Below are 26348 nucleotides of genomic sequence, written 5' to 3' on the forward strand. Positions count from 1 at the left end.
GTTTGCTTATCACATGAATAAGCAACGTAAACGTTTTAAAATATGAAAAATCATAGGATTAAAATGTAAAAGATTATTAATGAGTCTCTTGGACATAAATGAGGACTGATGATGAGACGTTAGAAGGCGAAAAGAGCTGCTTCACCTGTAGCCTGGTAAGTAATTAAATGTTTTGCTTTAAACAAATGCAAATATTGCGTCTATTTTTTATGTTTTTTTTTTAAATGCTACCTTACGGATTTATTGTATATGATGACTTTGTACCTGTGGATATGGTGAGATGAGAAACATTTTTTAGTAATGCTTTAACCTCATAAGGAACACTGTGCCGTACACGGTACACCCCCTCCCTTGCACATGAGGCTGCATAAACATCATTGTAACTTTGAAGCATTAAATCTTCAAAATGTATGGTCACGCGGCACATCATTAGACTTTCAGGATTCCATTAAGCGCACACACAAAGCATAATATGATTTTTAGCAGACTTTTAAAGGTTTTCATACAAAAAAAATAACAGTTTCAATACAAGTAAAAACAATGCAACAACAGGGTAAGCAAAATGTCCAGGGTGAAAAGAATGAGTCCCAAAGTTAGATGGCTGAGATGCCGGCGGGTGACGTGTCTCCGGCTGCACCGGCGGCTGATGAGTCTCTGATTGCGCCGGTTGCAGCAGCTGCTCCGACGCCCCCTTCGTCCTCTTCTTCCTCCGTCTGGAGGCTGGGAGTGCTGGACGGCTATCTGGTGCGGGCGTGGTCTCCGGCGTCGGGGAGACGGGAGTCGACCTCCCCAGCCTGATAGCCCCAGTCATAATGCCCCTCGGGCTGGACGGAGTCGGACGGGATCTGGCAGATCCGACTGGTCTCCACCTGGCGTTAGCTTCGGGTCCGCATACGAGCGGGTCATAGAACTCGCAACCCGACTCGTATGCGGGACGGGAACCCCTTCCCCGTATCGCCAGGTGGCTACCGGAAAACATCCCTGCTGGGTTCGGTTGGGCGCGTTCGTTATGCGCCATTAACCCTAGACCATGCACTTAGATCATTAAAATAGGGCCCATGGTTTAATATGGAGTTGGTCAATCCCTTATAACAACTCTTCAAATCTTGGGAGACGTTCTACAAGGTTTAGGATTGTGTTAATGGGAATTTTTGACCATTCTTCTGAAAGCACATTTGTAGGGTCAGACACTGATGTTGGACCAAAGATGTTCTATTGGGTTGAGGTCAGGACAGTCAAGTTCCTCCACACCAAACTCGCTCATTCATGTCTTTATGGGCCTGGTGCACAATCATGTTGGAAAAGGAAGGAGCCATCACCAAACTGTTCCCACAAAGTTGGGAGCATAAAATTGTCCAAAATGTCTTGGTATGATGAACCATTAAGAGTTCCTTTCACTGCAAGGGATTGGAACACCTGAATTCATTGATTTGGAGGGGTGTCCCAAAACTTTTGGCAATATAGTGTAGCTTCCTTTGTGTTCATCAGAACAAAGAAGTGTATAGGTTTGTACAGTGGTGTAGGGAAGTGGTTCCCAAACTTGAAAACCACTGGTGTAGGGTGTATGCAGGTATACAGAGTATATACCCACTTCTTTATTAGATGGCATGGGGTATACCCACTTCTAAATATTAATTTCATATTGATCCTTACGCTGAGAAGTCAAGCAGCAGAAGTATAGCCCATAGCCCATTTTGGAGTAAACTAATTATGCAAGACTATCCTACATGTCATTGTTTATATTACAGGCTGTTCAACCTTAGTTGGGCTCCTTTAAAAGAATAGGGGTGTAAATTGAAGACTATGCCTACTTCTCCAGGCACCACACCACAACTGGGTTTAATGAGAGTTAACACTATTCTTAAGCTGCTGTCCAAGATTTGTTATTTTTTTTAAATTGCTAATTAAGTTATAACAAATGTTGTAATTTCAGAGTTCAATAGCAGCCGCACGTTGAAGTTTGAAAAAAATGAGGCTGCAGTTGAAAATGAAAACCCAATAAATAGCTTTAATAAATAAGACATTTTCAAAATAAATGAAAAATGAAAACAACTAATGCAAACGCTGCACTGTCCATTTGATTTACTGTGTAAAGAGAGGTAAAGCTGGTCAATTCGATTAGTTTGAGGCAGTCCTCAGATGAGCACTGATGCATTACTCGGGTGTTTCTGCAGACAGAGAAATCATTCTTCATGTCCTCTTTAAAGACACACCAACATTATCAAAGGTCAATACATCAGAAACTTTCTTCACAGCACTGCTTTCTGCATTTTTACTCGAGCATTGACTTTGTTTAAACACTTGGCATGACTTATGGTTGTGCAGCAAAACAAACTGTTTACATCCGACAAAAATCTGGTGATAATAGATTTATTATATAATCATTAATCACAATGTTCATGTTGTGTTACTGCATATTAAAAATAAGCAGCTCCGTAGGAGGGCCCTAATAGTACAGGGCATCTGTCACCTGAAAGTGCATTGTAATGACAAATGTTTTCATTAAAATCTGATTAGAATAAACCTGTACACAGATTTATCGATTATTATGTGCTTAATTTTCTTTTGACACGTCCTATCTAGTATGAATAAGATGTTGAATTAAATGGCAAACAATTCCATAGTAAATAAACGACTTCTCAAATAGCTTAAGTAAACAAACCAACATCCGTGTCTAAATGTGGGTGAAAAAAACAGAAAGGCGATGCAGGAGAGACACATTCATCCTAACAGAAAGAAAGTAACACTAAATATCCCAACCAGACAATGCACTTGGTTTCTATTTCTACAAGTTACCATGACAAGCAAAATTTTTTTTTACTGTCCGGGATATTCACTTTTAGTATGGACGGACACATTAAATGATTATGCAAAAAATATATATAAATAAATATGTGCTTAAGCTGATGGCCTGTACCAAATGATTATACAAAATGGTTATGCAAAACAATCTGCACGCTTTCATTAAAGCCATTTTGTTTGATTATGCATTCAGATTGCGTTTTGTTACAAATCAGGACAAAATTGATCAAAACAATAGCATTTTAGATTACATCTAGAGATTTAAGTAAACACAACAAATCAATAAGAGCCGGATCACAGAAGTGTCAGAAACAAAGGGTGTGAGTGAATAATCACAGCAGGAAACTCTTTTTCAGACACTGTGAAAGGCTGGCAATGTGAACATTTCAATCATACAGCAGCAACTACAAAAATCCAATCAGGGACTGAGTGACGTGCAGCTCACTTGCCTCTGGTGGACTTGGAGACAGCAAATAGAGTCAGAGCAGCTATTTCTCAGCTCAAATCACTACCTGAAGAAACTATCACAGTATAACAAGATCTATACTGCTCACTTTCTTTGTGTGTGGGGTACAAGCGTTGCCAGATCTTGCACAAATAAAACAGCAAACAAGAAAAATCTCAAGGTAAACTGAAATAAATCCAAAGCTTTACCTCAAAAAACTAAATATTGGGACCGGCACCTTCCCACTTTAAGGGCGATTTATAGTCGTGCGTAGGTTCTACGCTGTAGCTACGGCGTAGGCTATCCGTAGCCTGTGCGTAGCTCTGCGTAGCCTGACGCGCACCTCGCAAAATTTTTAACAGCGCGTCACTTCTACGCGGACAGCAAGAGCTGTGATTGGTCTACCAGAACCCCTCCCGTCAGGTAAAAAAACTGCGTCATAGGTATTTCCGTTTGCGACGGTGAAAACAAAGATGAGCCAAGTTGAGGAGTGATTTAACGCAAACTGCAACAAAAGTCGCTGTTTATTTACATCCATCATTACTGGTCTTCTCAAATCATACACAAAAAGTTGCTGTTTCTTCTTCGTTTGTGGCTTAACTTGCAAAGCTTCTTCTTCTTCTTTGGCGTTTGCGCTGCTACTGTGGTTACACGCGTGGTTACTGCCTACCAGCGGCCCCTTCATGAGCCAAGGCCAGAAATGGTTAAAGGATTATTCCACTTTTATGTCATCCAAGATGTTTATGGTGCTGTTTACACTTGGTATTAAGATGTGTTTGATGGCAATCAAATGCCTTTCTTCAGTCGAAAAGAAAAGGGGCATACGCGTCATGATGAAAATTTAAATATTTTTATTTAAAACACTCAAATAAAACTTAATTTTAAAGAAACATTGACAGAAAAGGAACACATACTAGATTATTAATGAATTAAATAATTAATTAAATTAAATCTTAACAGATATCTCTAATGGGAATAGCTGCGTGATGGAGTGAAACTAAAGGGTTAATAAACACAAACTAAAGCAGCGGTTGTAGATCGTCTGGCGAACGATGATAGATATGTCACGACGCGGGAGTGGAGGGAGGACACAAACGCAGAGTTCGGACAAATAAATAACATTTAATAATAAAACTGGAACAAAACACAAGGAATACAGGTAAGCAAACATAGGAACATCCAAAATGTGACACGGGGAACAGACAGGGTAGTAATGACAATGACAATGATCCAGCAGTGAGCAAACAGAAAACAGGAGTATATATACACACAGACTAAATGACAAACAGGTGTGATGAGGCAGGTAATTAATCAATGAATGTCCAGGTGACAACAATCAGAACAACAGACACAAACAGAACACGGATTAACCGTGACATTACCCCCCACTTAAGGAGTGGCTCCCAGACACTCCAACATAAACAAACAAAAGTCTGGGAGGGAGGATCTGGGGGAGAGACGGAGGGCTTGGAGACCAAGGTGGAGCCGGCAGAAACCGGGGTGAAGCCGGCAGGGCAGGGAGCCGGAATGAAGCCGGCAGGGCACGAAGCCGGGACAAACCCAGCAGTGCAGGGAACCGGGGTGAAACCAGCAGGGTAGGAGGCCAGGACGAAGCCGGAAAAACCGGAACGACCATCTCGGGAACCAAGGCAGATGATTCGACCCTCTTGGGAATCAACGGGGATCCGATCCCCCCGGAAGTCAACTCCCACCATCTCGGGGAAACGGGCTCGCACACGGTGGCGACCGCCCCAGGGAAACCATCGGGCGCGTGGCGTCCGTTTCGAGCCCTGAATCAAGCACGGTTGTGGACCTCCCAGGAATCGGAGACGACTCAACGAGCAGGGGAACCAACAGAAACGATTTTACCCTCACATGAGCCGGCTCGAGTGTCGGGGCCGCCACCTCGGGGAATGAATCGGGCGTGGCGACGGGTAACTTGAGCTCAGCCTGGAGTTTCGAGCATTCCCTCTCGGTAAGCTCCAAGGGGCACCGGGACTTCTAAGCTTGCAGATCCCAGTGCCCACTACTCCCCCTCAAAAAAATATTAGGGGAAGCTCTCCTCCTCGAACCCGCTGCATCCTTTGATGGCTGGGTCATTCTGTCACAATTGGTTAGGAGAGTGAGGACGCAAATGCAGAGTTCAATGAAATAAATAACATTTAATATAAAACAGGAAAATAAAACACGAGTATGAAACAACGGACAGGTAAGCACAACAGGAACAAATGGGAGTAATGACAATGACAATGATCCAGCCGTGAGCAAACAGAAAACAGGAGTATATATACACACAGACTAAATGACAAACAGGTGTGATGAGGCAGGTAATTAATCAATGAATGTCCAGGTGACAACAATCGGAACAGAAACAAGACATGACACGGATTAACCGTGACAAGATAAGCGCAAAAAATGTAAAAACTTATTATTTCCCACAATTAATTACATTATGTACATTACATAGGAGTCTAACTACTGTAGTATGTAAATAATGCACATAAATAACACGAGCAAGAGCGCTCAACAATTATATCTAATCAACAGGCACGTGAAACCAGCTAGCAGGTTGCTCAAACAACAAAAACACCAGTTAACTTACTTTAAATTGGCAAGAACTATATACTAATACAATAACAGGCTTAAATAACCCCAAAACATAAGTCCACTTACAGTTCTCACAGACACGTGTTTTATTAACTGGCTATCCCCCAGACATGACATGACGGACCACGTCTTTATCTTATTTCGGCCGTGTGGCACGCGTGCCCATTCTGTCACGGTAGGAAATCCACTGTTTCCTCCGTGTCATGTGTGTGTGTGTGTGTGTGTTTGTTTACTCACCTCTGCCATGTGCTCATTAGAGCGATTCAGATCACCTGTGTGTTGATTGTCTCGCTCCAGCTGTTCATCATTACATCTCCTCCATAAATACTCACATGACTTTCTGTTCCCTGCCAGATTCTCACTTTGTGTTCGGCTCCTTGTTGTTTGGTTGTTCCGTGTCTCTTGGATTACGTTTCAGTTGGATGTGTATTGTCGTCGTCGTATTCGTGTGGATGTTACCGTGTTCAGCCTGGATTTCACCACTGCTCACCCCTCCACCAACGTCGCACTCAAACACCAACTTCCACCGTAGTCTTCGCCACCATTGCCAACAACAACAACACCGGACTGTTTACTTCCGCATTGACTCTAAATACTCTCTCTGTGTTTATTATTAATAAACATTGTGTTTACATTCCCCTGCATTTGCTTCCACTCATTACGTGTCATTACACATTCGCGGTGTGAAGAGCGTCCGCGCTATTCTCCGAGATGCACTTGACAATTTCTTTTCGACTGAAGAAAGACATAAACATCTTTGGGGGTGAGTAAATAATCATGATTTTTTTATGAAAGTGGAGTAATCCTTTAAGCGTCACAACAGTATTTAAGTAAAAAAAAAACATGAGGACCTGGCAACATTAAAAGACAGCACTCTGTAATGCATACAACACACTACACCAGGAAAAACTGGGACTTTTGTAGAGGGCCGTAACAATAAGCTGAACATAATACTGCTCAATATTAACTTTTATAATAAAAAAAAAACACAAAATATAATATGAAAGAGGTCAAACAAAGCAGTAAAAAATGTGGAAACAATTAAATGCCAAACATTTAACATACCACTAATCTTTCAGAGAAACAGTTATTGAAAATGTTTTAAGTTTAAGACAATAAAAAAACATTAGCGGGTCATTTAAAGTCGCCATGAAATTAAAATGAAAAATTGTAATTTGTTTTGGAATATTGTGTTTTTTCTTTACAAGTGACTTGATGATGGTTGTGCGTAGGTCCTACGGCATAGCCATGTGATGGCGTAGGTTACGCGTCAGTTTCCATTTATTCTTTTGCGTCGTCGTTCGCGTCGACTTGCAAACACACACGCAGACCGCTGGTAGGCAGTATTCACGCGTGTAACCGCAGTAGCTGTGCGACGTCAATAAAAAAGCAGCTTGGCAAGTTAACCCACAAACGAAGAAGAAACAGCAACTTGTTGTGTGACCAGCAGTGATGGAAGTAAATAAACAGCGACTTTTGTTGCAGTTTGATTTAAATCACTCCTCAACTTGGCCCATCTTTGTTTTCACCGTCGGAAATACCTATGACGCAGTTTTTTTTAACCTGACGGGAAGGGTTCTGTCGGACCAATCACAGCGCTTGCGGTCCGTGTAGAACTGACGCACGTAAAAAATTAGCGAGGTGCACGTCAGGCTACGGATAGCCTACGGCGTAGCGCTTACGCACGACCATAAATTATACGTCACCTGGGGGAAATTAGGCAATTGATACTTCTGTTTTCATAGCATACAAAGCAATAAATGCTTCCGATGTTTTTCTGCTTTTTGTCTTGTTCAATGAAAAAATCCAGTCTGTCTCATAATAAAAGGACATCCTGTGTAAATATAACCTTGATATCTTTTAATATTGACTGAGTAAGACCATGTCAAAGATTGAAATCAATATCAAAGCACAATCTGCTCCCCTATGAATAAAAGATGAGCACTGTCCTCCTCAAAAAACAAGAATAGCCACACTATGCATGTCTTAAACAACACATAGTAAATTCAGCCAAAGGTGGCATGAACTTTGTATGGTACTAAGTGATAACTGTTATCGTTGTTTGCCAGTTTGTGTCTAAAGCACTCGCTGGATGATTTGTGAATCACTTGAGCATTATATTCAAGCTGTTGAAACTCTGCGGCAAAAATGAGAAAGACATTTGCAACCCCAGAGCCTTAAGAAAGAGAGGGAGACAGCGAGATGTGGATGAAGTGGGGCGGGGATTAATGAATACCAAGCAAGCGTTATGTGAGTGCAACACGCAATCTTACAAACCACCTGGCTAAAGGCAGCACCAGAAGGCTCTTTTGAACACTTGAGGACAGAACATTCAGACATTCAGTCTTGCTGCAAATAGCAGACACATGCTCTACATGTTAAATATAGATGTATGTGCCAAAAGCAGCAAGAAAATGCTAATGCCATTCATAACTAGCAATACGTCAGTGCATTAGCCAATGAAGCATAGACAAATAAGTGTCCACCGTGAAATCTTATTGGTCTGAAACTGAATAATAAACAAATAACAACATACCTGTCTTGTATAATAAGGCCAATTTTGTAAACCAAGTACCTGTATAAATCTGCTTAAGTGCTCTTTGGGGTAAGCTTACGCCTGATTAGGAATCACTGGTTTTAATGGGATGATCTGTGCCCCCTTCTGAACAAAGCAATATACCCACATCCATCACAGATACACAAATCATTAAAAAAAATATGAGCATTTAAGAAGGCAGATCTTATTTAAAATTAAATGTACCATAGCATACAATTTAGCCAATGCTTGCGATTCATACCCACTGTAAGAAACTGATGTAACAATTCGTAATTCATTTCTCTCCTTTAATCCAAACTAATACTATTAACCGCTGAATTATCTTAGACAGTAATGAATATGATGCTACCAGTGATAATGTAGTGATTTACTCTGCATTATTTTTGGGAAATGCTTCACATGGTATTTCGCTATCTTACGCAATTTTGATTCAATTTGACTTAAGTGTCCAAACGTGTCCAAATGCTTTTGGGAGCTTTTAAAGATGTAAAAGTAATAACAACATGGCAACACAACGAATGTGCGTATAAGTAGGTTTAATATGCGTAATGCTAAGGCTTTGGCTTTTTTGCATCTCAGCCTTTGGTTCTCAGTTTGTCACGGTGATCAGCATGGAGTTACATTAATTAACCTAAGCAGCAGAGGTAAAGCTTGAGTGCCTCTATGCAAATGAACAGGTGCTGTTTACCACATACAAAACACTCATAATGTCCCTTATGGTTACAAGTCCAAGACAGCAGACAAAAGCTTTGTGAAATGCAAATGCCCGTGGGTGTAAGCACCGACCTTTGGTCTGAGCAACTGTTTTTCTTTTGTGCATGTCAATGTGAGATTGAAGCTGTGATTGAAATGTTTGTATGTTTGTGTGTGTATGTGTGTGGGAGTGTGAGGGCTTGTGTGCGTTCCTGTTCATGTATCAATAATGATTTTTAAAAGCTTGAGGGTGTATCAGTCCCCCCTACAAATGGTGCAATGCTTCATGATGTATTAATAACTGGGCCTGCAGCTGTAGGATGGTTGTCCTCAATACCACCCTTTCATGCAAAAGTTATTAAACTTGCATCTCTATTTCACATTGACACTGACCGAAAAAAATGGTCTCTAGCTGTCACTGTTGCAGTACCCTTTCATAAAGTACACCTTTGCAATTTTTGCAAGTACATACATAGATGTACTTAATGCACTAAAGACTGCAGGCCCTATTTTAAACGATATAAGTGCATTGTCTAAAGCGCATGGTCTAAACGGGCGTGTCCGATTCCACTTTTGCTAATTTAACGGTGGTAAAAATGGTTTGTGTGCCGAGTGCAGGGTCGAAAACGGTTGTTCCTATTCTTGTAATGAGTTATGGGTGTGTTTTGGGCGTAATGTGCAATAAACCAATGAGAGTCGCAGCTCTCATGCCCTAAAAGCCAGTTGCGCTGGCGCTATGTCTAATCCCTATTTAGATGATGGATTTTGTAAAGTGAAAAACTAAGAGGAGGAAGAAGAATAATGTTAAATAATTGTGTTGTTTGAAATTGTTATTTTTTGGATTAAAACCTTTAAAAGCCGTTTTCTTTTAGTCATGGAAGTAAAAATAGCAGGCTTTTACTTGCTGTAAATGTATTGATATCTTACATAATCATTGTAATCTCATAAAATAATTTGCAAATATGCAAAAAAAAGGTTTGTATTCTAAAAATACAAACAAGAGATAAAGAATTTACAAACGTGCGAAGAGCCGAAGCGTTTCAGCACTCGGACAGCCCCATGGGATTTTTACAAAGCATTACTTAAATGTTTCTCATCTCATCATATTCACAGGTACAGAGTCATCAAATACAATAAATCCGTGAGGAAGCATTTAAAAAACATTTAAAAATAGATGCATTTGTTTAAAGCAAAGCATTTATTTACTTACCAGGCTACAGGTGAAGCAGCTCTTTACGCCTTCTAACATCTCATAATCGGTCCTCATTTATGTTCAAGAGACTCAATAATAATCTTTTACATTTTAATCCTTTAATTTTTTATATTTAAAACTTTTTTATGCTGCTGCGCATCCATGTGTGTGATAAGCAAATGCCCGTTGTCCTCCCGTTTATAGGCGCATATTACTAACGCGCTCTTTAAATAACTAAAAACATATTGCTCCATTGACTTTAGACTCTAGAGCAGGTTTTTGTTGGTCAATGGTGTAGTCTATTTTAGTTGCCTCAATATACCAACACACCAACAATGCTCATAAACACACCTCGTTTTCAGACCAGAACGCCCATGGGCGCAACATTGGGCGCAAATGCATTTGCTATTTAAACAACGTGGCGCTAAACATGAAAATGATCATTGCGCCGGTTTGAAACCAGCAAAAGACACTTGCGTCGCGCATTGCACTGCATTGCGCCGAGTGTATGGCAGGGCCCTGCATATTAGTACCTCAAAAGTTCATAGTAGTACCAAATGTTTGCATATATGTAGCTAAATGGTACAGATGTTTAACTCTTTACCCACCATTGATGGTTAAGGGGGTGTGCACACCAAAGCTTTTAAACACTGTTGAAAACAGCAGACGGACCCCGACTGACAGCATTTTTCAGCTAAGTGCATTGGTTGCTGTGATACTTCTGCTTTGTTTATCAGTTGTTGAACGATGCGCCGGTTGGTTGTTGTAATGGTTATCCCGCCCCTCCTCCACTGTGATTGGACGGCCAAGAAAAAAAATGACATTGACGAGCTGAGCTTTTCACCTAAACTTAAAAAAGCGCCGTGCTTCCATTTGAAACAACTGAAAACATATGCCGGCCACCGGCGTAAACGCTTTGGTGTGCATGCCCGCTTATTCCCCACCATTTAGTTACCTCATAAATCAAGAGAAAGCCAAGTTTTTACGGTAATCCATATATCTGCTATTATCCACTAGATGGCGTTCTTACCCAACTTATAAAACACTGGAGTATCCACTGATCCAAAAATAGTAAAAATGTATGTTTTGGTCATCGTTCTGAATCTAATCTCAAAAGTCCTTTACAAAAATGCAATTACTGTATCTCAGCTTTTTGCCCAAAATTTTGCCATATTTGAGAGGTGATCCCATTGGGACGAGTTTTTACCATTTTTTTTCAGACAGTTCAGAAGCCCACAAGTTTTTGTCCCGTTCCTTTCCCATGTAAGCAGTACAGTACAAATTGCTGTCATTCAAGTATTCTGATTCATGTATCACATGATGCAACAAGAATAAAAGTACACCTACCTATAACCCCTCAGGTGTGCGAGAGGTGTTTATTTATTTACTGATCAATGTACGTGACACACACACACACACACACAGTGCTCACTGCATCATATTAGTACCTCAGAGGTACGTATTGTACCAAATGTGCACACATCTATACCCAAATGGTACATAGGACCTTTAAAAAGGGTACTTCTCAAGTGACAGCTTGGGATAATTTTCTTGACTTTTTTGACTGTGTATATAGCGGTAAGAAAAAGGACTTTATAGATTTATTATGTTAGAAATTATAATTTATATCATAATTATATAAATTATAATTAAGTAGCTGTAATGAGAAATGGGTTTTGTTGCCTTTAAATGCCACATGAGTCTTACCTGTATGTTGTCAAAGGATGATTTATTTGTCACATCGTAGAGCAGCAAAAGAGCTGAAAGACAAAAGACAAGCCAGTAATTAAAATGTATTAGTACAAGATAGAAAAACAATACAATTATGCATAACATATGTTTGTTTCTAAATATAAAAGGCCTTATGCGCTTTTATTCTTCATCATTCCAACAGGCAACATTTTTCTAAGTTTATAAATGTAGTTTATAAATGTAGTAAAAGTCAGACTCTTTTAACCTTGAACGAATTTTAAGCACTCTGCACAAATTTATTGCCGCTTTCAGCATGTGATGTATTTATGGATTTAATCCTTTACTTTGGTTTTGTAGAAGACGGGTCTGTAAAGGGCAAACATTAAAGGATAATTACTATCCCTGGTAAAAGGAGGCAGTGCGCATGCAGGAACAAACAAAGTCCGAATGTGTGCTTTTTCACACAGATGCACACGTACAAAGACAAGCTGCCTGCCTGTTATTCAGCTAAGAATGGAGGATATATAAAGGTCTGAATAGAGATTGTCTTTATCAGCTCATAACAGCTTTGTGTGGAGATGTGCAAATACGTTGTGTTAGTGAGACGGTAGGGTAGCCGAAACTAAAGCACCACACGCTGCTCCTTCAAAGCTCAAGTGCTTCATGTTGCGTATCCGTTGAGTGACAGGAGCCTATCTGCTGTAAAAATATAGGAAATGACAGCAGTTTGTTGGGGTTCATAACAACCCATCAGAGTCTGCATGTTCAGTTAAACTGGATCAGACAGCGATTCAGCTGCAGAGACTGAAATAATTGACAGGTTGTTCCCGAGCATCTTAAAAGCCAGGTGCTCTCTGTTTACTTTGTCGAAACAAATCTACGGTATTTGAGGCAGAAACACATAACTTTATGTAACCTTGAAATAATTTACAATTGCTTGATGTGATTTGCTGTTTATGTGAAAGAGATTGACGTTGACAGATTGTATAGTGTGTAGAGATGTCTGCCAAATTATTAACTCTCGAGTCTAGACTTTTCATTGTACAGTGTAAACAAAACTAAGGTAATTGAATGTGATTTTGTTATAGGTTTGAATGACATATTGCCATTAGCAATATATACAGTAAGTAATGTGAAGGATATTGTACATTTAATATGTAGAGATTTCTGCCACATTATTTCTTAACTCAAGAAACTTTTCATCAAGGTCAGTGACATCTTTGGTTTTGCTATGGGCGCCCACCTGCAATATACTGAATAAATTATAATTACACACTGTTGATATTCGTTGTTATACACAGACATGTTTAAAATATGTTGTAAACTATTGTTAAAATGTCAACTTTTGTGTTACACAGAAAATTGATTTGCATTGGGGTTGGAATGGTATACGATTGAGGAAACATGGAGAGAATTGTTATCTACAGTATTGGTAAACCATACCTTTAAGCAAAGTAAACAAAGACAGATTTGATTTCATGTTGTGTTGTAAAACAGGTACTGTATTCTAATGATTTTCCAAAAGCTTGCAAACAAGGTCACAAGAAAAGCTGTAACGCTATAAGTAAAGCTAGATATTTATTGCTAGTGTCACATAAGCTGTCCAAACTTCTCTTAAAACCACTTCATCTACCCTCAGGGTGTGCAAAACCACAAATTTTTTAGAATCAACTATCCCTGTATTTCTATGAATCAAATGTGACCCTGGACCACAAAACAAGTCAAAAAGGTCAATTTAAGGTTGTCCAAATGAAGCCCTTAGCAGCACATATTACTAATGATGAATACATTTCTGATATATTTTTGGTAGGACATTCACAAAATATCTTCATTTAACATGATTTTTATTTAATATCCTAATAATTTTTGGCATAAAATACAAATGTATAATTTTGACCCATACAATGTATTGTTGGCTATTGCTACAAATGAAGGGTTTGGTTCCAAAACGTGATAAACGCCATTTTTGGAAAAAAATAAGTTACTGCCAAAATCAGTATTATATCAGGTCAGTATTTAAAAGTAAATTCTTAATTTTACGCAAAATCCAATATCCACCGTGTTATTCTGTCATCTTTTCTCCCTTTTTTTTCCCAAAACGCGATATACGCCACTCCTCCTTTTCCACAGAATGCAATAAATCTGCTCCAGAAATCACAGCGCACCATTCCACGCACTGTAAACAAGCCAATGCCGGCGCGTTGAGCACACGGAATCCTAGTTTTCCTCATCTACTTTGTACTTCGTAATCAACAAACAAACAAAACAAAATAATACTTTAATTGCATTGATAAACCTGTGGTGGTTTTCTGTGACTGGAAAGAAACCCTAACCCTAAGCCATCAACATCTAATAATTTACGCGAGAGGCACTCGGGAGACGATTGCTTATTCTCCCATAGTTGCTCTCATGCTAACTCATTGACCCCAGGGGATCTTATCAAAAACTTTCCATAATTTTACTCAAAGTCAACGAAAATCGACCAGGACCAAAACATTTTACAGCTGATTGCTGTGAAAAATGTTAAGCTATGTTTATACTTGTCGCATCCGCACTGGCGTGTTGGTGTGCGCGGCAAAAATGACGTCAACGTGGAGTAAGCGCTCATGCGCGTTGGGTGAGCGAGACCCCATTTCGCATGGAAGTGTGCATGGCATTTTTTGTAACTGTGCGCGCGGCTCCACATCCGAAAATGACCGAACTCGAAGCGATTCTGTCCGAGCAGGCAAGCTCTCTCTTTGATCAATCCAAGCAAAACAATGTATATATTTATCTGACACTCTGGAAGTAAAGTATGCCAACTTTGCAGTTTAAAACACGAATTCTTTTACATGATTCAGAATGTTTGGCTTATATTTGTATTGAATGAACCACTGGACGAGGAATAAAATACGATCTCTGTACTGTTTGTTTAGTAAAAACATTAATGAAATGATAATGTTTAATGAAGACATATTTAAAAGATTGTTGTTTTATTCATGTTCTCATATTTATATATCAATCTTTGATGTTAAAAGCACCAGGGTTGTTCCAGCGGACGACGACTTCTATCCTCTTCTTTGTTTGTTTTTTACTTTATTGCTCGTGTCGCTTCCTGGTGGTTCAAAAAATAGTGCAACAGCGAGCGCGTCAACTATAAACGCCTTGTCCGTTTGGTGAGACGCGCGCGCAATCCGCGGAGGCTTGTGTTGTGGACCAAAGCGTGAGTATAAACAAAGCTTTAAGCGACGACGTCAAGTATAACTGCAGCAATGTGTTTTTAATATGACAAAGTAAGTGTTTTGATTAATGCCATTAATGTTTGTTTTTAATCAGTGTACAACTGTTCAACTAAATGAATATAAAATGGCAAAGATGAATGCACATTTATTGATTCAATAGATTTATAGCATTTTGGAAAAAAAACATGTGATGGATTTATTGCATTTTGTAGAAAAATAATTCGTTTTTATAATAAATCTTTGAAAATCAAGTTATGGATTTGAATTTTTTATGTTTTTATAACTTAAAGATGCTATGTGAAAGTTTGTAACAGAAAATAGTGGTTTTCATCTCGTCACTTTCTTGGTATAGAAAACACATTTTTACCGAAATTTGTTAAAATCGCTTTATTCCGTTTTGGAACCAAACTCTTTATATATACCCATGCTACTTTTGACTGGTTTTGTGGTCCAGGGTCACAAATGTTACAGATCCAAATTCTACTGTATATGCCGAACAATGAGTTGTAAGGTAATCCAAGTACTTAGACTTGTGGGGTGATACAGCATCACAAAATAATATGTGTGCATAAAATCACAATATGAAACAGTCGTTTAATACGTTTTATCTACAGACATTGAGGAGCAAAACATTCAGAATTATTGTGAAACTGAGTAGAATTATTGATTATTTTTTATTTTTATATACACATACTAACTATCTACATGGCAACTTATATTAAAATATTAATGGACTTTTAGTGATAGGGTTAGGGAAGAGGTTACAGTTAGTAGAATAAGTTGACATGTAGTTGCAAAGTTACTTATAGTCAGTTGAATAGCTGCTGGTGAACCAATACAATAAAATGTTAGCAGACATAAAGCAGTCAGTCTACTAATACTCTGTTAGTTGACAAACAGTTGCACAGTTACTTGGTTATAGTTAGTTTACCAGTTTGCATTAACATGTAATTGATAGGAAATGAAAAAAGTATTTTGGCATCCTCTCCAAGGGGAGGGCTCCGAGCATGGAATTTTAGCCCGAACCCAGAGTAAACCCCCCCCCCTTTAACTGGGATAAATGAAACTAGATGAGAGTGAGGTGATGGGGTGGAGGAGAGATGCTGTAAAACAGGGAACTACACTAACCTTTTCCACTGGTGGCACTTGCGCTACCAACTTTTTCAGTTACTGGCGCAAAATATGATTTGGTCACACATATTTTTTTCAAGTTATATTAAGGCGCTCTGGATAATAATGAACAATAATGAAACTGTATTGCATACAGATATGCTTTTTATTTTACTTGCCATCTTTTAAACCACATGCCGCCTTGTTTTCTTAAACGTTGCAGTGTTTCCCACAGATCTGAAATTTACTTGGTGGTGGTAGCCGGTGAAAAGGGCAATTATTACCCACTGACAAATAATGGTCTACTATACATGTGACATAGAACTAATAATGTGTGACACAACACAATACTTTGATTCATTGAAAATTAATATTAATTTCACATTATATTTCATCAATCTAACCACCCCAAACTTTCTTTGCCATTAACAAAGCTGACACTGTTTGTCAAAGCACCACGAAAACACTAACTGTTTTTGCACTGATATATGAAGCAATTAGACCCCAATTTATCAAACTCAATATAATACAATACTATGTATAGTATATTAATAGACAGTGCAGGTCTATAGATTATAAATGTGACTGATGTTATGACTGGTGTTATAATGGTAATAATTTCTATTAGATAGAGCAGAAGCAGTAAAAGTGCCTGTCTTTCTATTTCTCTCTTGCCGATTAAAAAAGCTTAATCCGCTCATTATTTTTAGATTTAAAAGTCTACTTGCTGTCCCGGTGACAGACTTTACATTGCTTTGCTCGTTCAGTGCAATTGGCTTGACATTAGCATTGCTTTTTGCTACAATCTCTGTCCAAACATGGATATGGTTTTAGAAAAGATATGGTTTATTAATAATAAGATCATTAAAAAAATGTGAGAAAGCAAATGCAGCGCGTGGTCGTAACAAGAACCATCGCCATAGAAACCGAAGGCACGTTGAAAATGCACTCGAGCTTTAGCGCGGTAGCGCTCATGGCCGTTTTCCGATCGACTCGGGTTATAAACACAACATTAATCAGACTTGGGACCCAAAGTAATTAAACTAGGACCTAACCGGACCCGACAGACCATTTAAAATATAAACCCGGAACCATACGGGTCCCGCGTCCTCAGTGAAGAAAGACCTCTGCTCAAGTTCAGAAACATGGAAGACACTGAGCTTGCGTCGCGTCGCACCTAATTATTCATTGAGAAACAGCTGAGCACGCAAACGCACACTGATAGGGAGAGACACGACGTGCTTTCACGCAAAATGACGCCAACGTGTTGATGGCTCAGAGCACGTTATAAAACGTATTCTTAAAATCCACATTTCTGTTTTAATAAATGCTCATAGTAAATCATATCATATTGTCTAAAACATTATGTAGCACATTTGCGACCCATTAAAAATTAGGGTCGCAACGGCAGTTCAAAAGGTCGCATATGCGACCATTTTGGTCGCAGTGTAGCTCCCTGTAAAAACTATCACTGGACAGAGGTGGAACTGCTATTTATAGGCACCTCTTTCCGCTAATTGGTTGAATCACAAGACCAAAAATACCACGTAAATGATGGACAGCAGAGAGAAAAACATCCCCAAAAAGGGTGGGAAAACTGATGGTTTGACGGGGAGGGCTCTCGCGGCATCCGACAGGGGCTTCAGCTGAGATGCTCTAAGCATCGGACAGGAAAGCCCCACCAGCAGTCAAACGGAGAGCCCAATCACGTACTTGATAGAAGAACGGTATTAAACGAATTCAGTCAAAATGACAAGGGGGCCCCAGCAGCATCCGACAGGAGCTTTGGCTTTGACCCAGCTCCTAAAAATTAATAATCAGTGAGTTTCAAAGCCAGTGCATTCGGCAGAGAAGTTATTGAGAGATTAAGGCTTGAAAATGAAAAATACAGGAGGGAAGTGGGGCTGGCTCGTCTGTGGAGGCAACCTCACGCTAGATTTGGTGATATTAAAAATGGTTGAAGTTAAGACAAAGGAATAAGAAAGATAAAATTGGCATCAGGGCTTGAGCCACTAGCGGACACCACCTCACGCTAGGAAGCACCTGAAGTTAATGGTCGAAAATAGAAAATAGTTTAGACGTGAGAAAAAGCTAATGATCGCGACGTTGGTGGATATAAAAATATTTAGTGGAAATAAAGCAGGAACCAACCGCATTTTGGACTAAACCAGCTGCCGTAGTCGGATGAGGAAGTGTTTGTTGACAGTTTCTATTAGCAATATTAGCACAATGACAGATCGCGGACATACCTGGAGTTGCAAGGAGGTGCGGGCGGAGCCTCAAAAATTTGGTGTCTTCACCATTTGTAGTGCATTAAAACGTTGTTTTCAAGCCGCAGCCGCGATTCATTCTGAAAATGAACAGTTTGTCTAGAGCGCTGTATACAAACTATAAATAACAACCACGGACATAATTACAGCGCGCAGCCGTCTGTCCATGGTATCTGCTGTATTTTCCTTCTTTTTGTTTACTTCCGGGGTTCCGTTGGAATTTTGCGCACCATGATTCTGACCAATCGAGAAACAGTTTAGGAAATACATTTAAATACATGTGGCCAATGCGGGATGTGGATGTTATCACATGACTGAATTTTGGTTCGTTCCAACTGGTGCGGATCAAAGCAATCAGTGTGGTGTGAAAAGGAACCAAAACTGCTAAATAAGTTACAATGTATAATTTTTTGCTTTTGGTCCGGACCAAATGAACCGAACTACAGATATGAAAACACCCTAATAGTCCTTTTTTAATGATTCGGCTCGATGGGCAGGAGTGGCCAACCAAGGCGGAAAATTGCGAATGTCTCGTTGGTGGGGGTAAAAGTAGGATTCGGCGTCCTCGCGTACATAAAGTGAAAAGTGTGGGCCGATGTTCCCGCTGATTGGTTGGATCACATCACCATGTTCCTCCTGAATTTAGTTTAATAAACTTCATTTAAATTAACTATTAAATTAAATTGCTAACAAATTATTTTGCAGTGACTAGTCGACCATCAACTCCGACCGATATGTATTTTTTAGTGCCGATACCAATTTTTGTTTCATCAGCCTTAGCCGATGACCGATACAGGCTGCCGATTTTCTTAAGCCGATATTTGGAGCCGATACTGCTTTTGCTTACTCAATTTACATCATAAAAATGACACGATGCCAAATGTTACAAGTCTCAATTTAAAAAAGTAACATTTATTGAACTTCAAAAAAACTATATTTAACAAATAGTAAAAACAGGTGAGGGTGCTATGGAACCATGAACTGTACTCTCCACAATGACGAGGAACTATCAGCAAAAGATATTGATTTCTAGCTCTTTACTACTAAAAATATATAGAGGGGTGGTTTCCCGTATAGGAATTATCTTAAACTAGGACAAGATCTTAGTTTATTTAGGAAATATAACAAGTTTTAACAAACATGCCTTACTAAAAATATTACTTGTGTCAATTTTGAGGCAAAACACAGGGCACTGACGTATTTTAAGATATGTTAAAAAAGATATGTTATTAGTTTGGACAGTTCTTACATTTATTTTAGTCTAGGACTAGTCTAATCCATGTCCGGGAAACCGCCCCATAGAGATGAGAAATAAAAACCCGCTTTGTCCACCTATGATCAGCTGTTAGGCCGAGCTTTCGATGTTGTCATGGAAAGGTTGATTGTTTTTAGTCACATTACCTGCAATCGCTTGCGTCTTCCAACACTCTGTCTGTAAATAATGCCGGAGAAAATCAGCGAACACAGCAGCCACTTGTCGGCCGATGGCGATACACATAAAAATCGGCCCGATATATCGGTCTATCACTACCATCAACGCACATTCGCAAGAGTCCACTCTATGCTGCTCCTGTATTTATGTAATTCAATGGATTCAGTAATGTGGAATGACTTCTGGACCTTTTTAAACTTGGTTTGGCTTGTCGTGTTAATTCATCCCATTCAGCCTCCCAGGTATGTTCTGTATGCTATTGTGTATCATTTAAATAACTGATAATGTTACGTAAACATATGGACAACTATTCAGCCTACTGTTCTGTACTATTGTTTTGTTGAATAACTTGCCTTTCCAGATTAAATGTTTGTTCTTCGGCTTGGATTTTGTGAAAAGAAATTCTAAATAAATGCGACGTGTAGTCCAGTGCGACTTATATATGAAGAGTTTCGTTGCAAAACGAGATAAATCAATTTTTTTACATTTTTGACAAAACATGTTTATTATTATGTTATCATGTTATTATTTTGTTTTATGGTGCTACTTAGCTGTATTTTTTAAGTTATGAAGGTTTAAATCAAAACAAACCAACTGCAGTTGAATTGAAATTAATTGGAATGCAGAACCAAAAAACGAGATTTCTGAACAATTAAAAAAACGGTGGTTATCTCGTTTTGCAACGAAACTCTTCATATGTTTTTCCTCTTTAAAATTTTGTTTTTTGACTGATGTGACTTATACTCCAGAGCGACTTAAAGTCCGGAAAATACGGTAGGCAGCTCACGTCAATATTTTCCTATTTAAGAAGCTTGAATGTTTTGTCACCCAATACAGTATGTGATTAAGCAGAAATATCACTGCTTTATAACTCTACTGTATATAATAAGTCATGTCTGTTTCTCCTTTATACTGTATGTCAGCGAAGCACATGCCAAATCTGTATGCTATTGGGCTGTATAAACAACAAAAATGGAGCAGAGGAACAAAGACTCATCACAAAGAGCCTTTTCAAAGCAAGTGACACATGTGAATGGCACTTCGATAATGACTGCAATTAACAATCATTATGTCAAAACCATTTCTGAGGGCCATTATTGTCTTGTTCTCAAAATCCCTTCCCAAAATACTATCATTTAGTATTGACCCAGAAAGGTAGGAGAGAGAGAGAAAGAGAGCGTAGATAAGAGAGAAATGCCGAGGAAAGTGCGAGAGAGCGATCAGCCCCTAATAAACAGCTCGCACACTCAACCGAAACTACCTACACACCGCATCACATTTAATCCCTGAGCTCAGAAACCCATTTAACTGTTGATACAAATTTTATTTTTGGTTATTTTATGGTTGAAAAACAATCAAATTAGGTAAACAAGACGGGAGCTTGAAATGAAAGCCTGCTGATAATGTAAATCAAATGAATATTCTTCATAAATCATAGACGTCCAACGTTTCTTTCAGCTCATCTAACAGAGTGTCTATTTTAATCATTTCACTTTGTGTTGTGTTTGTTTTATCTGATGAACAGAATGAATAATATACTGAGAACCAGATGATGTTGTGTGCGGAGAGCTGGGGACATCAGGATCATTATGCGTTATTCTCACTGATAAAAATAACACTGTCATGGTCACATTTCAAACAATAAGCCTACATCAACATTTAAAATATATTCACCTGTCAGTACTTTTCAACACTTTAAATATAGGCATGTCTATTGCAGTGGTACAGTATGTTGTGGTGCAATGCCATGTCTCTCTATGAGCTGGATGGCACACAGGCATGGCACAGATGGGTGAGGCTCTCTGTGGGCGTCATGAGTACAGTAGAGTCTCTCTTCTCACATTTGTTTAGCACCCTAAAACAGCATGATGAAGAGTAATAAAAGCTCCACCATCCCTAACATCTCAGGCAACTATAATTTTGGTCAATATGTGTGCATTTTGCTGGACATTTATACAAAGCGACAAGCAGTGCATTCAAATGTGTGCCATAGAAATCGAACCTCCAATATTTGCAATGAGATTAGGATCATCAGTTTGATACTCTCATTGATTTTACATGAATTATAATCTTTGACATGACCTTACTCAGTCAAAGATATCAAGGTTATATTTTATAGAATGTTATTTACATTAAATAGGATATGTTTATGTAGAAAACAGTAAATCACAAAAAATGACTATAGCTGGGCTTTCACAGGCAGAGAGCCGTAATATGGTCTTATGCTGCCAAGCTTCTCTGATACAAAAACATCTGACTTTTACTACTGTATTTCAAAGCAAAATGACAAATAGTAGGTACTTAAAACCACTTACCTTTCACTGCAGCATAAAAAGACTTTGTCAAGGTACATTTGTAGTTGAAAGGCAAGCACAAAAGCTCACTCAAATAATTGAAATTCAAGTACAGTAAGTATCTCCCAGGATACAGTCTGTAATATATTATACTATGTTTAAGTGCGATAACCTGGTTTGGTGTGTTTTTGGTGTTGCTGCAAATGTTTTTGTGTAATTGGTAGCTCACTACCACAGTATACCATTTTATTATCATGTTATTGCAAAAACTTAAGAGAAAATGATAGAGCAATAAAGGGAATGAAACAAAAATACAAAACCAAATTATGTTCCAGGGACACACAAATGACTATCCTTTATTTCTTCTCTAAATTGCTCCTTTGATGTTAGCAATAGAAAATCTGTTTCTGTTATCTAATGTCCATTGACAATGGTTCTGAAGACAGTCAACATTCAGACAATCATATATTGGTTCAATACAGGGACAAGCAATAAATGACATCATCATTTCACTTTCTAAGTCAGCATTTCTCAAAGTGTGGGGCGAGTCCCACTGGTGGGGATTAGGAACATTACAAGTGAGGGTGACAAGCGGGAGGAATTTGTTTGTCTTTCATCTTTATTACAGTTTTTTACAGATGCTAGGATACATTTCTCAATACTTAGGTCACTTTTGCAAAACTCTCAATTTCATGAAATTTGAGAGATGTAGTAATTGAATGCATTTTGTTCCAAAGCAATGATAATGGATCCTCAGTTTAGCCCACATAGACTTCTGTTGTGCTCACTGTGTGAAGAGTTTTGCAAAAGTGACCTAAGTATTGAGAAATGTGTCCTAGCATCTGTAAAAAAAAATGTAATCACCAAACCAGCTTTTCTGATGAGATACACATGAGAATCGCAGGTGATTTTTTTGCACAGCTCTACGTGAGGGCGAGATTTCATTTTTGGCTGATCAAGCCCTTTAAATACATCACATGTCTTTTAGGGATGTGTGTGAATCAGACTCTGGAAAACCATTGGCAGTGGGAATGAACCAAAATCAAATCCATTTTCCACAATCTCTGTGTGAAAAGGGCTTATTAGACGTCTTTTAAATGCGAAATTGCTTGCTGTGGGTGCTCAGCATGAGTCTTCTGTTTTGTTTGCAGTACACAAGATCAACAGTGATTGTGCAGCATAATGGCATCTATAGGTGGTTAATGAAATATGCTCAACATTTTAACAATGTAAGTCAATGGGAGATTTTTGAACATTAATCTTATCTTCCAAAAATGTATATAGCATATACAACATTCAAACAAAAACACACCAAAAACAGATACTATCTATAAAATCAACTGAACAAGTGTAATGCTAAGTAGTTTAAAACCCTGGGATTTAGAATGAATGGCAGCTTTGCAAAAATGATGAAAGTGCCTGCCAAATGTATAAAAGTAACTGTGAAACATAACAGAGAGGTGGCAAATGGCTCAGTTTTCTATTCTATTAATAAAAGCATTAAATAAGCCCCAGCAAGGGTTTTGACTTGAATACTTCACAGAGAAACACTGGGAAAGCGCTTTCTGAATCGGAAACTATTCATCATTTTGCATTCCTACACAGAACGTCTGCATTTCAACCCCAAGTCTACACGGATTAAAATGCGACTCACCATGTGCGTCTCGGTAGTAGGCATGCGTCACGCTTCTGAATCGTTCCTGTCCCGCTGTGTCCCAAATCTACAGAGAAACAGAAAGAAGCAAATAGACACGTCTCTTTAGCTGCTTCATTGATTTATCCATCCATCATACATACAGGGCCTTTCAGATCAGATATGAGTATTCAGCGAGATTACACTCTAAGTGATATGGAAGGGGAAAAGCTTTAATGATGTGATAATGGTGTAAGGCAGAAGACAAGAATGCTGAATTACAGCTGCGGTCAAGCTTACAGTGCACTGTGCAAGTCCTGATAAGAGTAGCCTGTCACCTCACATAAAGACCTGTCTGACAGATCATATATTTAACAGCAAGGAAAATAAGAGTACGGATGATGCACAGAGCAGCCTAAAATTACTAAAGATAGGGAGATGTCACCAAAAAGATACTGCAGAGGATTTGGGTTGATCTTCAGTGAATAAAAGCTTAAAGCCACAATTTCCCCAGATAGCCTTATATATTCTGCATGAAATATCTATTTTTCCACAAAAGAAACAACATGAGGGAGTGAATGGTGCTAGAATTTATTTATTTATTTATTTATTTGGAATTAATGCAAAAGCTAACAATGAAGAATACTTCTGTATAATTTATTATTCGTACTTCATGTTAATTTCAGCATTTACATTTTTAAAGGGGTCGTATTATGAGAATTTTTTAAGATTGCAAATAAGTCTTTGGTGGTTCCAGAGTATATATGTGAAGTTTTAGCTCAAAATACCGCACAGATAATTTATTATCGCGTGTTAAAATTGCCACTTTGTAGGTGCGAGCGCTTAAGTGTAGTTTTTGGGTGTGTCCTTTAAAATCCCCTCTATTTCGAAACGCAAAGTGAAGCTATGGTAGCCGCCAAAGGACAAAAAAGTCATCATCTGAGCAAGTGTAGTGACAAAACACGCTCTGTTGAACAGTTTGTTGGTTTATGGCTACTGTAGAAACATGACGGCACCAAATGGCAACTTCAATAAAAACAATACAGTTCATTATGTAAGGTTTTTATACACCACTGATAATATAGTTGTGTGTTATATTGCATTTCTGTCAAAAAAATCCTTCTAAAGGTTACACATGGCACCTTTAATGAACAATGCTTTTGTTTATTTATTTATAAAGCACTACTTAAACAACAGAGCGCTGACCAAAGTGTTTTACAATGATTAAATACTTCATAAAAAGCAAACAAAAAATTATAATGATAACCCTTACCCTAACCTAACCCTAACCCCAACATACAGACATTTAAAACAATACAAGCAAGGAACTAACATGAACAAATTTTATTGGCATTAAAGGTCCTGTTCTTTCTGTGTTTTTGAAGTTTGATTGTGTTTACAGTGCTCAATATAACATGTGTTTATGTTTCACGTGTTAAAAAACGCATTATTTTTCACACAATTTACTTATTTTGTATAGCGCTGTTTTCACTGTCCTCAAAATGGTCTGATGTCTTCCTTGTCTTCCGTGAAGTCCCTTCTTCAGAAATACATATCGAGTTCTGATTGTGTAGTTTGTTTAGTGTGTTGTGATTGGATAGTAGCTTAGCTTGCCGTTAGCTTAGCTTGCCGTTAGCTTAGCTGGCAACTGACATATTCCTGTGGGCGGAGTTTAGTCAAAAAACTGTTCTAGTGACGTCATTAAAGCAGGAAGTAGAGGGCTGTAGTCCAAACCGGCCGTTCACTGTAGGCTTTGAAAGGCGAATTCTGTTCAAGAAAATATATTGCCTGGCAGTGAACTTTGAGCTTTATCCTTTTACTGGTACTATTTATGCTATTATAGCAACATTACACACTAACTAGGGTTTAAAAATGGGATCAGGAAGAACGTGACCTTTAACTAACATTTATTAAAATAATAAATGCAAAAGCTATATTACTCATTGTTAGCTTATGTTAGCTACATTTACTAACCCTAACAAATTCAACTTTACTTGAAAGGGTTACCATTTATATTTGGGGTACACTATACTACCTTACACAATACAATTCAGGAACCAAACCCCAGCAAGATCACATCAGTAATGATCTGAATTTCACTGGTGTGTGAAACTACAAAGACAGATCACAATCAACACAAATAGGAGGATCATAAGTGCTCCATACTATAAAATAGCAGGTTTTGTCGCTTTTAACTTGACACAGAACGACTTCGCTATTTTTAATAATTCCTATGAGCAAATCAAATTTACATTAATTTACTAATTGCTTGCTAGCACAGTCCGTAACAATCTTAAAAGCCGTTAAACGCTGAATACATGTTCAGGTGACTGGGGTTATTAAGCTGTATGACTTGTTAAATAAAACATCTGCTGAAGAGTGTGTGTGTATCTCACCAGT

General features: G+C 38.5%; 1 protein-coding gene across 1 annotated transcript in view; it reads right to left on the minus strand.

Moving 5' to 3' along the window:
* Positions 1 to 26348, minus strand: part of LOC129421291 (ras-related protein Rab-26) — a 78565-nt gene that overhangs the window by 45956 nt on the left and 6261 nt on the right. Inside the window, exons 2-3 of the mRNA XM_055176713.2 lie at positions 23970 to 24036; positions 12004 to 12056 (exon numbers count right to left, since the gene is read on the minus strand). Coding sequence (XP_055032688.2) covers positions 12004 to 12056; positions 23970 to 24036 — 120 coding nt within the window. The remainder of the gene's footprint in view (positions 1 to 12003; positions 12057 to 23969; positions 24037 to 26348) is intronic.

This window comes from Misgurnus anguillicaudatus, chromosome 4, assembly GCF_027580225.2.
Source record: "Misgurnus anguillicaudatus chromosome 4, ASM2758022v2, whole genome shotgun sequence".
NCBI classification, from domain to species: domain Eukaryota; kingdom Metazoa; phylum Chordata; class Actinopteri; order Cypriniformes; family Cobitidae; genus Misgurnus; species Misgurnus anguillicaudatus.